Source organism: Gymnogyps californianus, chromosome 5 (assembly GCF_018139145.2).
Source record: "Gymnogyps californianus isolate 813 chromosome 5, ASM1813914v2, whole genome shotgun sequence".
NCBI lineage: Eukaryota > Metazoa > Chordata > Aves > Accipitriformes > Cathartidae > Gymnogyps > Gymnogyps californianus.
The window spans coordinates 63,114,503-63,136,724 of record NC_059475.1 but is presented as its reverse complement, the minus strand read 5'-3'; the positions used below and the strand labels follow the sequence as shown (position 1 = coordinate 63,136,724).

The window sequence follows — 22,222 nt, the reverse complement described above, 5'->3', positions numbered from 1 at the left end:
CAAAATTTCTGTAGTTTCTAGACTTCTGTTCTTTTGCTCTTTAAAGAAGAATAGTTTTACTGGTGAGGGAAGGGTGACGATGTTTGTAACCTTGCTGATGAGCTTGTCCTGCCTTTTTAAAAAGACATTGTTCCTTGTCCTTTTCCCAAAGATACTTAGACACCACTTTAATGCCATCACTAAATTGCAAGGGCAGCATGAAGTGTCAGCTTTGACCTTAAAGGCTCTATTTATTTTGGTTTAAAAAAAGAATCCCAGGATCTGTCAAAAACCTGGAAGGCCCAAAAGAGGCAACTCTTATTTGCAAGTTACTAATAAAAGAAGCACCAACTAAGAGACTTGTTTTACCCCCGTATATTTTGTCTTATATGTTGTACTCTCGCCTAGTAATTTAGAAAAAAAAAATGCAATACTTCTGACTTTCCCATGATGATATTCTTTTATAGTACTGAGATAGTAGTTGCAAGTTTTTAGAGTAGTGTCCCACTCAAACTTTTAAAAAACCTGTTCTGTTGGATAAAATGGATAAGAGAGTCAGGAAGCTGTTGTCTTGAGTTTTGTTTTATAACCCAGAGCACGGCAGGGTTTCAAGGTGTGGCAGTTCTTTTCTTTTCCATCCAGTAGAGCAGTTCAATCCATTTGAGTTTGTAACACTGGATGTAATCTGGTGAATACAGAGTTGAGCAGATTGCTAATAAATTGCAATGTAATGTTGGATATTCCCACTGTTTTGGCTGAGATCATAAGGCTTGTTGCATTCTTCCAGATAGCTGGACCAGCATGCTGCATGCTGGGACCATATGGTCAAACTGGCGGAAAGGGCATTAGCCAGCCATTAGGTCTGATTGAAGCCGCGCTGGTAGTCTAGAGCAAACGACAGAGACAGTCAGGAGATAAACAGCAAATGGAAGGTTATAAAATGCCACCCAGCTAGCAAGGAGCAGTGGGAGTGGGAGTATGTTCAAGGACTGATAGACATAATGCAGTATTGTAGGTTTGCTGGAGGGAATTGCTCATCTTCCCAGCCTTGTAGCTTGCAGCTGCTCTGCAGCTCCTCCCTGCACTGACCATACTGCTGGGGGAGCAGTCACTCATGTAAGAAGGTATCTGAATGCTTAGCAAGGTTTGTGGCTACCATTGCACAGTTATGAGAACTTTTCATGTTGAGGACTGGCAGTATGAATGGGTGTTTGGTCTCTGTTCATGTTTGTCTTTGTCAACAGTAGCTGGGGCATTGGATAAAGAATTTATTTTGATCAGTTATTTTCTTATGCCCAGTTTTTCTAAGTATGAGCATCTGCTCTTCAGATACCAACAGATTAAATCCTGTATTTATAGTTAAATAAAATATTAGAGAGATGCATTTTTCAGCTCTGGAAATGTCAGATTGGTGAGGTTGACAGAAAAGGTTGGAAGTCATAAAATTACATACTTTTGGTTGTCATCTGACTGGGATGAGGGCACTGCACAACAGTTTGGTACTGTACTGCAGTACTGAGGCGATAGCCATTTAGCTGATACCTGCCTTTTCCTGGAGTTACCTTTTGAATGAAGATGCTTCTTGAATCTGTGAAGGAACCAGAAGGAGTACAAGGTATCTTGTGTTGCCTGTGGAGAAATTTAGAAGCACGATTGCTAATGCTAACTTTTCCAGCTAATTTTTTTTGTTAGTGTTACATAAGATACCAGAAAAAGAGAATTTTGTTGTCATGTTAAATTCAAGGGTGGGGTGGTGGTGGTGGTGGTGGAACAACAAAGCCTTTGATCTTTCTTTAGTAAATAGGAAACTGGTTACAGAATGTAAATATTTATCTTAGATGATGCTATAAGCAGTACATTTCTTTCTCTCTTGTAACAGATAAGGACAAAACTAAGTTATTCATCAAGATGCACATAATTTCTAAGATGCTTCTTGTCCTGTGTTAAGTTGTTAATTTTGGGGTTCAACGGCAGTGTACCAGTTGTCTTATTTTTCCACAAACTATATGACTGACATAATACTACAAAGCAGCTTGAGGGAGTACTAGCACACAGAATTAAAGCCTTCACTGGTCTGCTGAAGGTTGAGTAAAACATTCAAAGAAATAGCATTTCCTAAGTAGATGAGTACATTTTTGTGCTCTTAGATCTCTTTGGTATTTGTCAGTAGACAACGACTGGTCACCACTAAAGTAATTGCATTTTAAAATATTGATGCTGGATGAAAAGCTCAGCTAAAAAGGCATATATTACTCAAACAAGCATACTGTTTACCTAGGATGGATTATGATGAATTGTATTTCAACATTTGAAATTAAGAAAAGGTTAAATACTCAGAGAATATTAATGGTAGCTTAGGCATGGGACCAGCTCAGTGGGAAAAATAGCTTATGAAAGAAATGAGTTTCAAATATCTTCCTCAATGTTATTTTTTTCTCTTCTGGTATGTTCTTTGTTTCTGAAGTGCCCTCTGAGGTGTAGAGCCCTGAATGAGAGTGGTGTTCTTGGGAGAAGGATTACCTTGTAATGGGCATGAGCCAGGGGAGTGCTGGGGGAGAAGTCTCATGGATGGTTGTCCTGTTCTTACTTTGCATCTCCAGCTCATTTGGGCTGTTCTCTGGTGTGCGACCAGGACCACGTCAGCTACTGCTGTGCTGGTGGCATGGGAAGCTTCCTCATCACCTCTTCTTGCTTGGTGGCCTGCACCAACCTGTTCCTTGTGGAGCTGGGTGGACCCTGTATACCGATTCCACCATTAGCCCAAGAAGCATTCAGGAGTGCATGTGGCTCTTCCGTGGCATAGGAGCCACTGTTCTCTTTATGTTTTTACAAAAGCTTCACTTAAAAGCAACATTCAGACAACACTTAAAACTTCTGAAATTGTTTCTTGTTATCAGCTGCCTTTGTGACTTTGAGGACATTGAATTGGACCATCTTAAAGGGAATGCTGCGCGCTTGTTGCTGCAGTGATTCCAGTCTGGATCTCCCTGCAGCTGAGGGAGAGGTACATGGGCACGGTTATGTCTAATTTTTTTTTTTTTAAATGGTTGTACCTCTGCATGTAGTGCCTAAAACCTCAACGAATGACAGTTCTTTGTGTCTTCATCTCAGCAGCCATGCATGGCAAAATACAACCAGATAAAATAGGAAGCTTATGTGACAGGAAGAGGCGGCTTTCCATAGCTTCGCTGATCCACGCTGGCCTCTGGGGTGGACTTGTTCAGGGAGGGGTTGATCAGGGAAGCTGCTTTGCTGCCACTGCAAAAAAGAGGTTTAGTACTCAAGGCTAAGGGCATTTTTTTTGCCCACAGATGAGTACAAAGGGATTCTTTCTTAGGGACATAAAAGTCTTGATCCTGCTTCAGCATACAGGTTGTAGAGTGTGAAATAAAATTCAGGTGAGGGCGAGTGCTAGTTAGGATCTTAGTTTTGGGAAGATGTAGTATTTGTATTTGAGGCTGGTGAGTGCCAGTCCAGGGCCTGCTGATGGCAGTGGAAAAACTATTCACTTAATGGGCTTTGGATTACTCTTGAGTAGCTTATTGTACCCACACCTCCTGCGGAAGGTGACATATCCTTCCTCTGTTGTTACTTCTTCATCCAGATGTGTTACACCTGGATGAGCAACGTGCCTTAAAGGAGATCTCGTTGGTGAGTGGACTAATTGCCACTTGTGCAGGAAGGAGAAGCTGTTGCTTTGTGGCAGCTCCTGTTTGTCCAGAGTCTTGCTGACCCTGGCTTTGTGTCTGGAGTCACTTTTTATTAAAGCCAAATTGAAGCAGCGTCTTTGGCAGAAGGTTGTTCGGAGGTTAAGCACTTTTACCATGTTATTAGCGATGATAGCGTTGGGATTTGCATAAAATTAAGATTTGCGGTCTGTGCAGGTGCTGGTGTTGTTCTGGTAAGCGTCGCGTGGTTGCCATCGCTTTCTGTGAGTAATGGTGGCTGAGGCGCATGGCAGACATTGTGCCCCCTTCAGCAAAGCTACTCATGACATCTCTGAAGGGAACAGATGAACGTTTCCTGTAAGTACATATACTGGAAACATCTGCCGGGCACATTGAATTAAAGGATTTTTCTTGATGTGCCATCTGACCCCGTATGCTGAGGAACTTCAGTGCTGTTTTCCTCATGACTTCCCCCATCTTTTTCTTAAGCTGTCTTTTTGGCGCACTTTTCCGAAGCTGGAGCTGTGAGGATGGACCGGACCTCGCTTCCCGCATCTGTCCCAGCAGCTGTACCGCTTCCTGTCATGAATCATCCGAAGCGCACTTTTTTTTTTATTGTTTTATTTAAGGATGAAGGCACTTTTTTTTTCCCCCCCTGAAGCCACAAACTAATCTTGGCAGTCTGGCAGCCAAGCCTTAAATGAAGGCCCGGGTGTGAAAGTGTTCAGAGGAAGGAAGTGCCTCCCATTGGTGATCACGGGCAAGCCTGGAGTAGAGCTGCTTTCTTTGAGGGCTTCGGTTGTGGTTAGAGGAACTGCAAACTTCATCACTTCTTGGAGAGCTGCAGCAAAACGTTTGCACGTCAGTGTCAAACACGCCATGACCTCTGGTTTTCAGAAATTCGTCGCTACAGCTAACTAACTGCTAATTGTCAAATGATGTTAAGGGAGGGGGGCATAATCTTTTGTCTGAGAAGTCTTGGCTACATTTTGGATCCTCTCTGGGGCTGATGTTTGTGCCTTCATTTTCCAGGGCTCATTGATTGCATGTATTTCAATTCTAGCAGTCCAAAACGAGGCTTTTTTTTTGTCCTGAGGAGCTGAGGATGTATAGTTCCTGAAACTTGAGAGGTCATTGTATTTCACACAGAGATGAAATCCAAAATCCACCCACTCAGTTTTGTCTTTAAAAAGAACACCAAAAAAACCCCAACCCAAAAGCACATTAACTACAACGTTGTTAAGCATTTTTTTTCTTCCTTGTTAATTTTTCTAGGGAAACGTCAGATTCACCACTTGGGAAACCAGCTTCAACTCAATCAACACTGTCTGGATACTGCCTTTAACTTTTTCAAGATGGCTGTGAGCAAACACCTAACCCGGGGGAGAAAGATGACCCACGTAATTGCTGCATGTCTCTACCTGGTGTGTAGGACAGAAGGAACTCCTCGTATCCTTTCACATTTAAAAAATAAAAATAAATAAATAAAAGACATACTTCTAGCAAGTAAACTATCCCAGTTAGACCTTGTTTCAAAATTTGAAAAGGTAAGTGTTTAGGAGCTAACTTTGTCACTGTTGGTTTTATATAATGAAGTGAATGGGAGTATGAAAGAAATTTCCTCTTTCTCAACATTTTCTTCTAGTATAAAATTGCACTTTTCCTGTGCTTTGCTAGGGATTACTTGTTTGTGGTGTATGTTTGTTTGTTTGTTTTGTTTTTCTTTTTTAAAACAAATGAAAATTAACCCCAAGCCTCCTGCAGTGTCAGCATTAAAGAACAGGTTAGAGTTCAAGTGGGTTTTCCATCAAGATATTTGGATTTCCTTCTTTTAATGCTTGGGGGAAGGACAGTATCACTCCCGTTTTAGTTTTGGGGAAAAAGGCATTTGATAAATTCTGAAATTTGCTCAAAGATCATACAGGAAATCAGTGGCCGGAGGTGGGACTGCACACAGGCCAGATTTGTGAGTACTCCTTGCTCTACACCATCCCTATTTTTGTCTTGTAGAACTTCATTAAAGTCCATGTAAGCTTTAAATACTGATGACCATCCAAATTTATTTGTTTTATATATTTTTGTTTCTTTTATGTTGTGTTTCAGTTGCTGGAATTTGGAGCTTAATATCAATTACTTCTGTGTTATTTTAGTTCTTTTCTACTTTAAAGCAGTATGCGCATATCATCGGTATTCTATTTGATTTGATGCTTTTTCTAGATTGCTGTTCTCATTCTATATTTTAGCAGTTGAACAGCTTAGCTTTGCTTTTAAGATTGAGATGATTCTTTTTAGTTTCAGAAACTACATTCAGTATTCTAAAATTAGTGCTTTCTGATAGTGTTGTGGTCGTTGCATTTGCATGTTTAAAAAAAATGTGGTTTTGCAGGAATAATGGAATTAAAAGGAAGGCTTGCCTGTTACACTGGTCTCTTCTAATGTAAAGTCTCTGTGAACTTTGAACAGTATAACTCTATCATTACTATAAAGACAGTGTTGATTTAAAAGCATTACCAATGTTTTTTATGCCGTCACATTTTTAAGTAATTTATTTACAGTCGTTGTTTGATACTACTGAATGATAGCCTAGCCATAATACACAAATCCATTTTTCCCCACTGGTAGTGATAAAAAAGCATTTGAAGCGGTATAAGCTGTAAGAGGCAAATAGGTACATTGTAATGTAGCAGTCATCTGTGCAGCAAGTGTGGCTAACTTTTCTAGCAAACAAAAAAAAATCTTGTTTTATATCCTTCTTTAAAGTATTTCAGCATGTATCTGAGTTACATGCAAGATGTACTGGTCTGGTTGACACTTCATAAATACCTAAATTCATTTCCCAACTTTTTTCGTTAGATGGAGATAATACCCTGTGTGATACTTCACATAAAATACTAGGATTAAAGTATGAATAAGACTGCAAAGATGGACTCTGTCTGTCTTTATCAATATCATAAAGTACTCCATCTTCATTTGCACAGTTACTGTGCCAGCTGGGAATCAAGAAGTGGTAGTGCGTGACTGTATGGTTCAATTTTGTTAGTGTTGTGGTTTTTTTTTAAATCCATTAGATAAACATAATTTTGTAGTTGATACTAAGAATTTAGCTGTGTTACTTTGAGAGAGTGAGTTCAGCTTCTGCCTGTGTTCTGCTGTTTGGGTTTTAGGGTTTTTTTGTTTTTTTGTTTTTTTTTTTTTAAGTATTTAAAGTCCAGTGTAGTTTGAAAAACAAACCCCAAATAAATTATGGATTCTGAAATTTGAAATATAAGTTCCTTTTCTGATGTCTTATCCTTTCATTAGAAACTTGAAAACCTGAGAGCCACAGGTGCATATTGCTGACCTTTGAAATTAAAATATGTTCAAGCCTCCATAGATTAATTATGATGATCATTATCAGTGTGTTATATTTGTTTCCAGCCTCGATCTGGCAATATAGAAATGTGCTACAGGAGGCAGGCATGTTCCCAGGGCCTTTGGTCCAGAGGGACCAAGAGCAGGTGTAGAAGATGGCCATGTGACAAGATGCTTTAGCAAGAATGAAGATGCACATGCAGGGTAGTAAGCCTGCAGTTAGTTTTGGTCTTCTGGAGAAGCCAGCAGAGGATGGCATGCAAAGAGGAGAAATATGCTGTATAATATACTGTACAAAGGCCATACAGTATTTGTAACACTTCAAGATTTATATACACTGCTAAGTAGATTTACTGAGTTTAAAGTGTTCATTGTCATTGCGTTGGTTATAGAAGTCTTATGAAGAAATGTGGGAGAAATTTAGAGAAGGAAGTGAGACTGAAGATTGGTGGAGGAGGAGGAAGGAAGAGGAAAGAGATAACATGGAAGAAGTAGTGACGGGCAGCAGCATCCTCAGAGCTCGGAGACAGCACCTTGGTTTTGGGTGGCCCAAATGAATTAGTGGAGTGACTTGGGAGTCATGAGGCAAGAGACGCTACCTGGGAACAGATTAGCGTCTGAAGTAGAAGACAACATGTTTCTTAAAAAATATTATGGTAGAAGGAGCAAAGTATGTATGTGGCCTGGGGAGGTACAGTGAGATGTAGTCAGGGGCTGAAGTGGCAAGCAATGTTGTGTTCTCTCCAGTGGCAGAACCAAAGGAGTGGGAAGCATTTGGAAAGGGAAAACAGGATTTAATTGTGTCTGCATTAAGTTCAGTTTGAGGGAGTGGAATGTATTTATCTGACATGGATATCTGCTTATTCTTCTTTTTTCATAATGTACATGTCGCCAGCCAGCCTCTGTGAAAATGTGAGGAAAATTGTAGCCAAGTCTACTGGTGCAGTCTGAATTATGCCTGAATAAACCTCATCCCGAAACAGGAAAACATTAAGTTCTCCTTGATTCTTATGCATTGTTTGTTTAATGCAAAATATTCCAGAAACAGAAATTTTTTTTAATCTGAAAAAATAGTTCTAGAACTTAAAGAGAACATAAAAGTTTATTTATCTAAACTGCAGCTTTTATTTATAGTTCTTTAGAAAGTTTAATATATTATTTGAGATCTGAATTGATTTTACATCAGCTCATGGTTTTTATTAGCTTATTTGACACAAAACCCCACAATGCAGCAACTTTGACACAGCTTTTCATTTGCCTTGCTTACGTTACTTGTCAGCGTTAATGTTTTAAAGGGAAGATGGCTTACTAGCTATTAGCTGAATTTGGGAGGTGTTTCATCTTTTGATGAGCTACCTATAAAAACTTTAATTTATTATTCTCTTTGTAAAATGTGTCTATATCATCAGTATCAGAAGTAAAAGCATAATGCAAAAAATACATCTGAAGGAGATAGTGATTTTTAAATCCTCAAGTTTGATGGAACCGATTGTCCCCATCCCAGGGGCTGAGCGATGCTGAGCGTTTCCAGTGACATCTGACTTCAGCTGGCACTGCCAGGGCTCCGGGCATTTCAGACTCTGGCTCTTAATTTGTTTCTTGGAATAGTAACAGTCCTCAGTTGTTTCTTTTTAATGTTTTGAACAGCTTTTCCACCCCTACATATGTTTGAATGGAAACAAAGGGCTCTTTAGCTGGTCCTGCCGTTCCCGAGAGAGGGAACTTGGGAAGAGTCAGGCAGGGTGTTCGAGTGACTTATAGGCTCGGCTGTAACCCGTGGCTGCCCTGGGGTCACTCAGGAACAATGAGAGCCTGGCCAGGATTTTCCAGGTGGGATATCAGTTTGTTTTAATCAAGGAAGATTTCATTCTGTTTGTAATCCTTTTTACTGAACACAACTGTTAGAAAAACTGTACAACCGTCCACTATTTTGTTTGTAATATTTTCCAACGCTAACATCTGGGGTTTTTTACATCAACATTTTACATAGTAAATGTCTTTTATCCCACACACATGCACCTTTTTTATTTTATTTATTTATTCTTTTCCTTTGAAGCTATCTGGAAAATGCACCCATAGTTGTAAACCAAATCCTGTCTTGTTAGAGCATAGTAAATAAAACCTTTTCCACATGAGAAGAGTCCTCGCCAAGTTCCCTCACCACCTATCTTGTGTAAATATCCCTCTGTTTGCCTCTGGAGGTAAATTCAGGGCAGGTTTTTTCCCCCTCCAGTAAAGCTGATCAGTCTCAATGCTGGGGCGCTCGCCGAGCACTTCCCACCGCCCGGGGCTGGGGCAGCCTCCTGAGATTGAGCTTGCCCAAGTTATTCAGGGGTTCTTCAGTGGCTCTGTGTGTAGTCAGAGGAAAGAAATGGGGTCCTCCTGGGGTCAGTCCAAGGCAGCCAAGTGAGGCCTCTCTTCTGAGTTGTTTGCAGAAGAATCTTTCTGCTAAATGTCTAAGAAAAATAACCTCTTAAACTTGAGCGTTGGGAGCAGAAGGCTGACAGGAGACAGTTTGGTGCCTTGGTGTCTTTTACGTGTAAACTTGCACTGGGTGGGAAAGCATAAGGCGCTTTTCCTCCCCTGCTTCCTCTGCCCCATGAACCTCCCTTTTGTTTGAGGGAAGATCATCAAGGCATTGCAGGATCCCAGCAGGCAAGAAGGATTTGGAAAAAAAATAAAGGGCATCTCCTCACTGAATGGGGCAGTACTTTGTTATTTCCTATTTGTCTGCAGTACTTGTACTTTATTGCCAAGCTATTTGAATGCCTCCTGGTTTAATGTGTTTATTTTCATGTCACAGTAAGGGAAGTTGAGAGTATTTATCTTCATTTCCAGGTGCAGAACTGAGGCTAAGTGACACATTCAAAGTTACCCAGAAAATCTGTGATGGAGTAAGGAACTGGTCTCTTTAATCCTAGATTAGGCAGCAGCTACTGAGCCTTTCTGCCTTGTTGGTCTTTGCAAGAGAAGTTCAGCTAATTTCCTCTCGAGAATTAGCAGGCTCTGTCAGCTTCCATACTGTCTTGGGAAGCTTTGTATAACCTCGCCATGAGAGCCTTTGATGGATACGTTCTTTGTTTCCCTACTAACACTTCAAGGTCTATCTTTGCAAGGAAAAGGGCAAGACTTCCTTTTTTATTAGAAATGAAAAATTAGATCTCCAGCAATCTTTTGACCTCTACTAAAACTTCCTGGAGCCAGCAGGCCCTAGTGTTCCCAATTAAAAAGTTAACTGTCGTGGTTTAACCCCAGCCGGCAACTAAGCCCCACACAGCCGCTTACTCACTCCCCCACCGGTGGGATGGAGGAGAGAATCAGAAGAGTAAAAGTGACAAAACTCGTGGGTTGAGATAAAGACAGTTTAATAGGTAAAGCAAAAGCTGCGCACGCAAGCAAAGCAAAACAAGGAATTCATTCACTACTTCCCATCGGCAGGCAGGTGTTCAGCCATCTCCAGGAAAGCAGGGCTCCATCACACATAACGGTTACTTGGGAAGACAAACGCCATCACTCTGAACATCCCCTCCTGCCTCCTTCTTCCCCCAGCTGTATATGCTGAGCATGACATCATATGGTATGGAATATCCCTTTGGTCAGTTGGGGTCAGCTGTCCCGGCTGTGTCCCCTCCCAGCTTCTTGTGCACCCCCAGCCTACTCGCTGGTGGGGTGGTGTGAGAAGCAGAAAAGGCCCTGACTCTGTGTAAGCACTGCTCAGCAATAACGAAAGCATCCCTGTATTATCAACGCTGTTTTCAGCACAAATCCAAAACGTAGCCCCATACAAGCTAATATGGAAAAAATTAACTCTAGCCCAGCCAAAACTTTGGAAATTAGGCTTTAATCAACAAAATTTTAGAGCTTTAGTTAGGGATCTTCATAAAACCAGTTTCTCTTTCTCTTTGGTTAAGGACTTTCTTTTTTGTAACTGACCTTTTACTTTTGATTAAATACAGTTGCATTCAAAATGTTTTTTGTTCAAGTGGTGAGTGTGACAAGGACGTAAGATTAAAAATGGATCTTAAATTGCACAGTTAAAAATACATATAAAATTTACAAAAGCAAATTACTTTATTTCATTTCACTAGATTTTTTGTGTGTGTGGTAAAGGACACCAAGATCTCACTTCATAGAAAGTTGAACAGAATAGAATATTTTCGTTTGGAAGGGACCTACAACGATCATCAAGTCCAACTGCCTGACCACTTCAGGGCTGACCAAAACCACCTCTCTAGGAAGCCTTTTCCAGTGTTTGACCACACTCTTGGTAAATAAATGCTTCCTAATGAAGCATTTGCTTGGACTTGAAGTCTTGGAAAAGCCTTGTCCACTTCACTCAAAATGAAGTTTTAAAATTGGTATGCTTTTGAGTGGATGTATTTTAGCTGGGAGAGTTTCAATCTATTAATGAAAAATTGCCACTTTAAATAGGGTGTGGCTATTTGTTGCCCCATGTTATTTGCATCTATTTCCAAATAGTTTGTGCGTTTGGTAATGCTTGGCTTGTGTGATCATTCCTATTTGGTTCCACAGGAGAAAATGCTGGAGATGTAGGGAAGAGGGCAGCCGGGGCAGCAATAGAAATTTAATTTCTGCACCTTAATTTCTCCCCGTCATTCTCTCCTCCAGCTAGGGTTGGGACTGCTGAATTTCAACAGCAGGGCTCACGACCTGAAGCCAGCATATCCAGTCTCCTTTTCCATGGAGTGAAGGAGAATCATATGATTTTTCACTCACAGTATTGCCTCGCACTTTTTTGCTGTATAAAGAGATATGTATAAAGCAAGTATGTTGCTGAGAGAATGAGGTGTTTCCTGTTGGTGGGAAAGTAAAATTTTCCTCTCCATGTGCTCATTGACGTTGTATGCTCCGTTGTGTGGCTCTGTTCTCTTCCCCACTGCATGCCCTTCCTGGAAGGGCTGCTCCTGGCTGCTGCCCTGTGCTTGTGGATGGGCAGCAGCGGGGCAGTGAGGCAGGAGGAGTCAGGGCTATGTCACTCTCTGGTATCTTGCCTGGCCTCCAGCTGTATTGGAGAAGAGCCTGTGTTTCCCTAGGTCCTGCGTCGTATCTGTCAGTCCCCTATGGATGTCTTTGTAGTATCTGAAGCGATGCTGGGTACTTGAATTGTTCCACTTGTATCTGGTGCTTTGCAGTGTTTTTTTAAAGAGAATTCCCTCTTGAGAAGAAAATAACCTGAAGCATTTCAAACTGGTTGTATGGCCCTGCACCTGGGGGATGGGGCTGGGGAGATGGTTAGTGGCCCTCAGGTTCTCCGCTTGTCCCTTGGGGGGGAAAGCCATAAACCTTACTTGTGCATGACTCAGATGTGGCAGGAAAATAGTGAGTGTGATTGCTGACTAGCATTATCCTGCAGGGTGCCCTGTTGCTGAAAGTCATCGAAGCTTTCCGCAGGGAGACCATAATTTTAATGTGGAGATTCTGTACTCGGGTGTTTTACTTTGTTCCTTTAAGATTCTGAAAATATAAAAGGGAAAGGGAACTTCACGTTGTGGTGTGTGTCAACTCAACATCTTACTGTTTAAATCCTTCTGCTAAATGCCCATTATGGATGCTGCAGGGAGGGAGGGGAAAAGCTGCTGCAAGTGCAGTAGTGATAATTGACCCACTTAAGAGAGCTGCTCTAATTTTGCATGTTACAGCATCCTGGAAATTCAGATAAGAATGTTGATCTCTCCAGCTAATAGGATTTCTAAATATATCATCCAAAAGAAGCAGGAGGACTGTAATTTTGTGTGTGTGTGTTCAGGCTAATGTTTTGTTTAAGAATTGCACACTCTGAAAATCTGCTTTTCTGTTAACTTGTTACTAACTCAGAATAAAATAGTATTTGACCTCTGGTGCTGGCAAGGGGAGACCTGATCCTGCCCCATTGAATTTGCTGACGAAATTCTCACTAGCTTTTGTGTAGACGAGTGACCAACTTTTTTCCCCTCAGGATGTTGGTACCTAGCAGGTGGCTCAAATCGTCACCTTTTCCATAATGCAGCATTAAACGAAGTCTCTGCAGAGATAGAGAAGGGGACAGGATCACAAGATGGCCTATCAAGATTACAGATTTCAGCTGGTTTTGGTAGCTATGTTGTTTGTTTTCCTTATTTAAGGGAAATTTTGAACAGTAAAGGTCAAAATAATCCTCTTCTGAAATTTGACTGCAGAAATACTTTATTGCTTTACAGAGCAGAATGTTTCAAGTCTCTCTTTAGGCAGTTCTTTCTCAAAGCACAACTGCTGAAAACCATGGGGTTTACACTCAATAGAGCTGTTGCACCTAGATTGTTTTAATTTTGGAGATCCTTTGCCCTTGCCCATCACACCTTTCTGTGTTGGGACAAAACCAGTCATCACAGTCCCTGTTTGAAAGGAAGGGACAGACTTTACTCTGTAGGCTTCTGTATTAGGTCTACTGAAGCCCTTGTCACTGTGGGCTTGAATTCCATTGTGGGCAGGTAGAAGGTGTTTATTGTTTGGCAGTCCTGTGCTCTGTCACCATGTCGGGCCTTGTGTAACACAGAAATACTTACAGCAGAAGCATCTGAGCCAGACTTTTAGTGCACGTAATAGTGGTCTGTTACTGCGTGCATAAAAATAGTAATTAATTCATTGCATGGTCTGTCCTCTTAGTAATTAGGTTCCAGTTTGGGGTTTCTGAACTGATGAGACCTTCTCGTGGTAAAGGTGAAACAAGGAAAGAAACAGAGGCAAGGAATGGGAAAGCTACAAAGGCATCAGTAATATCAGGATAAAAATATGAGGGGCAGCCCTCACCAGCAGCACTGAGGGGGAGTGATGCTTTGAAAGATGGTGGCAGAGACATGGGAACTAATGAGGGGAATGAAGGCAGGACGAGTTCTGGGTGATGGATGAGGGGAGGGAAATGTGATGGCAGAGAGGCCTCCTTCCAGTGAAATAAATACAAAAGAGGGATGATAAGGAAGGGGATCACACCTCTGATGTCTTTGACCTTCAGCAATCCTTGCATGCTTGTGAAAATAAATATTTAACAATCTTCTTAAAGCTTGTTTAAAAGAGGAAATGATTAGGTTGGCGCTCTGCTTAATTCAGAAGTTTATCTCTACATCTGAATTTTGGTGCTTATGTCAGCAAAAGCAGCATTATAACTGGGTGGTGTTTTGACCCGATGGGAGCTAATACGTTGCAAACACCAGCTAAATAAAAACCAGTGTGGTACAGCCGGTCATTGTGTAGCACATTCTTGCTTTTGTCAGAGGATATGCTGGATGTGGTGTGGGATGTGGAGGAGACGCTTCTCCTTCCTTTCCTGCATGCCCACCCCCCTTAAGAAAAGAAAAAGAAAAAAAATAAAGGGGGGGAAAAAAAAAGCGTTACCTGATGCTTTGTTTAAATAAATCCTGGTAGCAAACATGATCAATTATGGTCGATGTTTTTGATCCGGTCACTGAAAATTATACCTGGTTGTAGCTATCGCTAATGTTTTCTGCATTTTAATACTTTAGAAGTCAATTAGAAAATTAAATGCTCTCCTTCATTAAAATAATTTTGAAGATTGTGTATTTGCATTTTAATGCAGTAAGAATGATGCCTTAGAAGACAAATTCATATTATTAAATAGTTTAATTAAGATCAGTAATGCAAAATAGGGTGAATAAAAGCCAGTGCGTTGGGACCTATAAGCACTTCTGTGCTTGCTATCTGCAAATATTATTTTAGCTTGAGGTTTTCTAAAACTGTGTCCACTTTCATTATATTCTTAAGTCTTAGGCAGCTTTTTTTGTCTTATACATTTTGATGTTATAAGAACAAAGTGAAGGTATATCAGAGAAACAATATTACCTTTCAAATTTGTTCTGGAAAAACAGGATTCTCATACCTGGCCTGTCCTCATATGTTCAAAGTGGTCTTGATAATGGTTTCTTACATCCTAATAAAGTATAAGCCTTTTAAAAATTGGTAAAAGTACTTCTCAAGAGCTGTCTTATTTCTTCAGATGTTTGTCACTAGGATTTTGTTTTCATGACATAGTCTTCATACACAAACTTCATATTGGAAATGCTTCTCAATGAAAGATTTTTAGCATTTTGTAATCTTATGCCAAGTAAAATTGTGAGCTGAGCCTTTTCTAACCTTTTCACTGTTAGCCTGCCTTTATGGCAAGTCCATGTCCTTCCTTGAAGGCAAAAGAAAATGTCTTTTAACTGCCAGACTGGCTCAGTATTGTTGTAAGTACGAATGATGTAATACTCAATCACATGGTGGTATGTCTGCTATTTTCCCCCCTTTGAGAGAGAGAATAATCTTTCCATCTTATCCCGTTTCAGCAGTTTGGGAAAATAGCAGCCTTAAATGAGACCCAAAACAACCAAAATCTTGATTTCTTCCAGAGCTCTGCTTTTGAAGCCAAATGTTCCCTATGCCTTCTTTATTTTGACTTGCTAATTGGAAATAAGATGTTGAAGATAACGTGTGCTTTGAAGCTTGTGTATTGTGTATTTTATTTAGATTTAATCCTTTAAACATTTGACAATAAAACATAAATTGCGGAGCTCTCATCTTTAGATCAGCTGTAAGTGAATCATTTAAGTTTTCAACATCCTTCCAGTTTGGGAGAAACACAGTAGTCTCAGTGACGTTTTGACTGCATGTGTTGGTAAAGTGCTATGAGATCTGCTAATCAGTATTTTTAAATGGAGATATATAACTGTTTGTTCAATGAAGGAGCGGCTTGTCTGCCAAAAATAAAATCTTAGCTTATGCCTCGACAGGGAGTAGAAATCAGAGTGCTCTTCAGATTCCTTTTGTATTGGTAAGCAGGGAGGAATGGTGAACAATATATTTTATGTTATCATCTATGAACTACTCATGATGGAAAGCAAATTTTGAAAGGGGGGAAATATATAGACTGAAAAAAATCCTTTTAGTGTGGACAAAAAATTGTGTCTAACTTATAATATGCTATAATCTTTTTAATATGAAGAGAAAATTGTGCAGTAAAAATACATATTCCGCAACATGACATGTACTAACTGAAACGTGAAAGTCTTTATTACATAAAAACCAGAACTCCAAACATTGCCTCTGTCTTATTGTCAGGAGAATTTCTCACCTTATCTGTTTTACAGTATTTTTCCTTCTATAATTGGTCCTTTTAACTTTTTATTGTGCTTGTAGAGAGCCTTTTGGCCTTGCAGTTTCCAAGGGGAAACAAAGTTGTTATTGTCATTTCAGGTACTGTAATGTGCGGCACAATTCTAGGACAAAGAAAGAGCTGGTGTTTCAAGTTAGACTGCAGAAAATTTGAGAGGTTACCTGAACTTGCTAGTTTCTGAGAAAGCACCACAGTGTCCTTGCTTTGCAAGGATTTTGTCCCCTTCTAGCTAACTTGCATTAAAAATACAATTCCCCTCCCCCGTCCCCGTTCCCCCCCCATGAAGCCATGGCTTCAGAGTAATGAAGTTCTGCCTACTCAGCTCCAAAGGTTGTGAGATTATAGGTGCTTCTCTGTGACCTCCTGTTGGGCAAAAGAGCTGGGCTGTCTGAATTGAGAATGTTTCTTTTGAAATTTGCCATTGAAATCACCAGTGGACCATCCTTGATCTCCAGGGAAATGAGGAAAGAAATGTAAAATAATTGTAAGTCATTACTGAAGAAGTCTTCTTTTAAAGAAACATCTGGAGGTTTCAGCTGCTGCGTTTCAGTTGGTACCTGAAATCAGAGAACGCTCTATTCTGTACTTATCTGGAGTTGAAAGTTTGATTTTCCCACGAGTGCTGTTAAATTCTGCAGAACCTAATTTGAATTTTTGTTTCTATGTGAAAATTTCTGGTCCTTAAAGGATCAGTCTTCTAGAGAATGCAACAGATGGACTGCATCTCTGCTGCTGTCTCTGAGGGACTCCCGAACCACTGCCTTCTTGTCACATCTGGAGGACCCAGTTCATTGCCAATAATTATTTCCAGCACATATTCAGATTATAGTTTTTCAGTTGAAAAATATTTTTGTCAATGTTCAGTTTAATATTTACTATCTTCCACCTAGACTCTAAGCTTTTACTGTGGCAGAGGAAAGCAACTCAAGTATTGGTTGCTGCTGTACTCATTCCTCAGACTTTGAACTGGTGGCTTCAGTGTCTCAGCTCTTTCTCATAGTTATTCAATGATGAAACAAGAGAATGCTCCAGTCCTTGGTTTTTGCTGATAACGTTGGCAGCCCTCCCAGCAGAGCTGTGAACTAGTCACTTTCCTCCTGTTGCAACTGGAGAAGTTGGGAGCACAATCAGGAGCCAAGAACATTGGCTGAGAGGTAGTATCCAGAATATGAGGACAGCATCAAAAAAAGAAGCTGCAAAAAAAAAGTAGCTTGACAGAAGTGTTTCATCACAACAGTCCTTCCTACTGACAGGTTCTAGGATGGGAGGAAAGAGAATACAGAGAATTTTCCACCAGCTCTCCAGCAGTCAGACGTGTGGTACATACAGGGAAATGTTTATATAGGCAATGTAGCTGAAGGTGATGAAATACGCAGGAAACAATCCAGAAAGCCTGTGCCCTATGTAAGATTGTAGAATAATTTAGATTGGAAGGGGCCTCCGGAAGTCATTTTTCCAATTCCCCGCTCACGTCCTCAGTAGATTGCTGAAGCCCTACTCTGGTTGAGTGTTGGTTGTCTCTAGCAATGGAATGTCATACTCTCTCTGGGTTTTACTACCTTCATGGCAAAGATTTCCACACCCCCCCAACACCTAATCAGATTTTCTGTTGCTGCAACTTGCATTTATTGCCTTTTGTTCTGTCTGTGTGTGTCTGAGAAGAATTTGGCTCCACATTCTCTATACCCCCTCATTAGGTAGTTAAGACAGCATTAGATCTCCCGTAAAGCCTTCTCTTCTCTGGGCTGAACAAGCCCAGCTCTCTCAGCTTTTCCTCATATATCACATGCTCCAGCCCCTCAGCCATCTCAGTGGCCCTCCACTGTAGTCACTCCAGAGTATTGATGTACTTAAGAACCTAGGCCTGAACATGGCTCTCCAGGTGCAGCCCCGTAGGTAGTGAATAGAGGGGAATAACCACTTCCCTTGACTGCTGGCTGCTTTTTTGCTAATACAACCCAGTACATGTTTGGCCTTTTCATGATGCAAGAGCATGCTCCTGACTCCTGCTCCACTTGTCCATGGGGACCTCCAGCTCCTTTTGTGCAAGCTGTTCCTTAGCTGGTCAGTCCCAGCCTGTACTGTAGCAAGTGGTTACTCTGTCTCAGGTGCGAGACTTTTCAAGAAGTTCAAAGGCAAGTGCAGCTCCTGTCAGCCCGGTTCTCCAACTTAAGATCCCTCTGAATAGCAGCCCCACCTTCTGATTTATTGGCTGCTCCCCCAGCTTGGTGTCATCTGCATGTTTGCCTAGGGTGCCTTCTGCCTTGTGTCATTGCTAATCAAGACAGCGTTGCCCCCGAGGGATGCCTGCAGTAACTGTCTGCTAGTTGGACTTTGTACTGTTAATCACAGCCCTTCAAACTTGGCAGTCCAGCCAATTTTATGCTTACCTTCTAGGCCAGCTAGCCAAACCATAATGTCTCAACGATTTGGCTTTAAGAACACCATGGCAGACCATGTCTTCAGCTTTGCTGAAGTCAAGATAAGCAGCATCCACTGCAGTGCTAGTGGGGTTCCCCTGGGCCCGTGTTGGTTAGGGTGCCATGTAAAACTGCTGAGTAGGTGACACTTTGCTTAGGGGTGCAGCTGAACTGTCTTTACACTTGGCAGTTTAAGTGTTTGGCTAGTGCTCTGTATGGAGAATTTCTCTTTGCTCAGAGTCTGGAGCGATCCGTCTTCTGATAGGCAACACAATGACAGGTGCTCATTGATTATTTTTTTTATTTTTTTTTTTTTTTTTTTTTTTTTTTTTAGGGCTAGTGACTAAAGCCTCTTCCTGACTTGCAGAAAACCCAGATTCGCTTCCATAAGGGGAGTTGAAAGCTGAGAGGGTAGTTGGGGCTGAACCATGCCCGTTATCCTTTTGAAGCTGTTGTTGCTGTGCAATCTGAAACGCAAGAGTTGTGGGGCCAGGAGAAGAGCAAACAAGTGGAAGCTTTTGTAGATGAACGGCTAGGCTTTGTGAGGGTGTATACCTGGTTCAGCTTCTTTCTCTCAGGTTATTTCTGTGTGTGTGTTTATTTTTTTGCTCATGTATTTATTCAATATGATTATATTGACCTAATATGTAAACAGTTCTGGCAGCAGGACTGTAACTCCAGTTTGCTTCCTCCTAGCTGAGGGTCCTGGTGATGGAGGTGTAGAATTTATAGCATTTTATGGAGAAGGTCAGTATTACAATCCCCATCTTCTGGCTGGAGAAACTGAGGCGCAGAAGGGAAGCAAACTGACTTGCTCATCAAGGCAGTAATATGATGTAGATATGTTTGTCCCCCATGTGCATCTATACCTCATACTGCTGCCTCCCACAATGTAGGAGTCCTGTTCTATATAGTACTCTCCTATTTGATTTTGCTGAGGCCCTGGAATATACTTTTCCAATTATATTGGCTAAACCCCTTGGCATTTTTAGCTAAAATTGTGAAGAGGAGCAAGTTCTGCAGGCTCACCAGCTCTGGTGTTGTACTGAGCTTGTTATCAAAATCCTAGGCTGAATTTATAAGTCTCAGTAGTGGGGGAAAAAAGTTATCATTTTTCTTGAAAGCTTTGCAAATATGACACAATCAGTGAGCAGCTGTAAACACGAGACCCACAATAGCATTCTCGGTGTTGTTAGGAGCAGAGCTGTATTTTAGGAGCTTGCTGTCAGTGCACTGTAGAATGTTATTTGAAATTACACTGCTAGGTTACAATAAAACTACTGCAAGGCTGTGTGAAAGGAGTCTAAGGAGATCTTTCCCAGCATATCACTGGCAGTTTTTATTTTCCCAGAGGCAGATGATACGTACATCATTACAGATTTTTTTTTTTCTCTCTCATGAAGAATTCCAGCAGCTGAGATAAGTTTACAGCTTCTTAAAAACTGATAATGAAAGAGCAGTCTCTGTGCTGTAAGAGAGACATGAGATAAGTGCTTGCCATTGCTACAGCATTCAAAAGAAGATAATACAGGGATAAAAGTTTAAAATGACACTTCAGGAAAATATTCCTCATTTTCCATCTTGATTAAAACCATTTAATGAAGGTTGTTAACTTTTAAGAACGTGAGAAATGCCATTTGCAAGTAAATTAACTTCAGTGTGTTCACTAACTGATGCTGTGCAACATTGTCTTGCGATGCTTTGGGAGTTCCTACTTATGTGAAATAAATATTGACAGTAGTGCCAACAGAATTGCAGTATCCATAACAAGTGGCAAATTGCAGCAGATTGCTCACTGAAGACCCGAGTTTTCAGTAGGATATTGGTATGTGTATTCTGGCCCCTTCCTACCCTCCTCTCCCCCCCCACCCCTCACCCCAATAAAGGGTTTTCCTTTTGCTCCTTAAAGATCCCTTCATAAAGATGAGTAACCAGTAAACACGGCGTTGACACTTGCTTTATCTTTTTTAACACTGAGAATTGATATGTATATTTATGAAGTGATTTCAGAGCAAATTGGTGCAAAATCGAATTAAATATTAAACTGAATAAAGGATTTTAAAGTTATTATAGGAGCATCTTAGCTATATGTTTTGGACAATAGAGGCATGAAAATTAGGACTGGCATACTTGAAAGGAGGGACTGAATCGGCGATATGCATTGCATCTCTTTTTATTACAAGGAGCTCAGGATGTCACTTAGCTCTTAAGTCCTTTTTGCATGTTTTGGACAGGGGGACAAATTTCTATGTTGATTTGCATATCATAAACCCACTAGTTAGATCACGATGTTGCATTAAGACAGGATGTAGCTTAGGTCTTTCAAAGGCAGAGAGATGATCTGAAAAATAATTGTTGACCATAAAGTTAGTTACCTACTGGGAGATTATAGCTGAAATGCATTTGAAAGCTTATTTCTCTGACCCTTTGGAGAGACTTGGGAAACCCAGAGTCAAAATGTTTATTATAATAGTAAGATAATCAGAAGATTTCAGAGCATTTTACCAAGGAAGGAGAACCATGTCTTCATTATAAAAACATGATAAAGAAGGATGAAATGTTTTTTGTGGGACAGTGACAAAGATGTAAATAGAAACCCAGTGTCCTGAGGCACAGCCTAGAGTCCCTCTGGGCTATGCCTTTCAATTTCTTGGGAAAAACTGATTCCCAAAGGGAAGCATTTATTTCCCACCCTTTCATGTCGATAAAATACAAAGTGTATCAAATGCCTGCAACTGTATTTTCCCTGCTCAGTAGATCATCTCGAAGTTTTACTCTCGTAATTGAACTCTCTGAAAAGTATAGCTACCTTAAAATCTCAGATGTGTTGTCTTTCTTCAATGCCATGTAAACTCCTCCCTCCACCTGCTGTATTATACTTGTTCAAGGACCAAATTTAATCTTTTTCTAGGGGCAACTTTTCAAGGCATAAATTTGTTTTAAATTTAAAATCTAGTATATTATGTCCTTGAAGGGGAATGTGTCATGTTGAGAATTGTATCCATTTCAAAGTATGATGCATCACTTGTCTCTAGCCCTGAACGGTATTTAAATTTGGTATTTGATATTTTTAAAGTTAGAAAAGCTATTGCAGTTCTTTTTTTTTTTTTTTTTTTTTTTTAGTTTTTTAGTTTTTTAGTTTTTCTTGAGCTCTGTTCAGTTAGGCTCTCAGGAAGTGAAGGTATCTTCTCACCCTGCCAGTGACAGCTAAAGGTAATCTCTCCATTGTGCATTGCTGTGAAGCAGAAGTGAAGACATGCTTGCATATTGCGTCTTGTCCACAGGTTCATAAATTCAGACCTGCTAACTCAGTTGCTTCTGTCTGTTACCATATCCCAAGATACCTGGATAACTGTGCAAGGAGGTAATGTGAGTTTTCTACTCCCATACTGCTAAATAAACCTCCTTTGAACGCTCTTACAGTGATACTCTAAAGCACAGCCTGTGCAAGATGCATTATTCTATATTTGATAAAATGCTTTATTAGTAACTCATTTGGGATAAGCTGCTATTTATGAACCATAAGGCAAGCCCAGTTTAGAAAATGTAACTCTTTAATAAAAATCAAATTCTGTATACCTCTGTGCTGTTATGACTTATGTAGGTTTCTGCTACAGTGAACATGTAGAAATCTTTTTTTTATATTTAGTGTAGGCATT

The 22,222-nt window shown here is 40.5% G+C and overlaps 1 protein-coding gene across 1 annotated transcript in view; it reads left to right on the top strand.

Annotated features, from left to right (window-relative positions):
* BRF1 (BRF1 RNA polymerase III transcription initiation factor subunit) overlaps positions 1-22,222 on the top strand; it is a 176,880-nt gene that overhangs the window by 39,984 nt on the left and 114,674 nt on the right. The window contains exon 3 of the mRNA XM_050896767.1: positions 4,923-5,096. Coding sequence (XP_050752724.1) covers positions 4,923-5,096 — 174 coding nt within the window. The remainder of the gene's footprint in view (positions 1-4,922; positions 5,097-22,222) is intronic.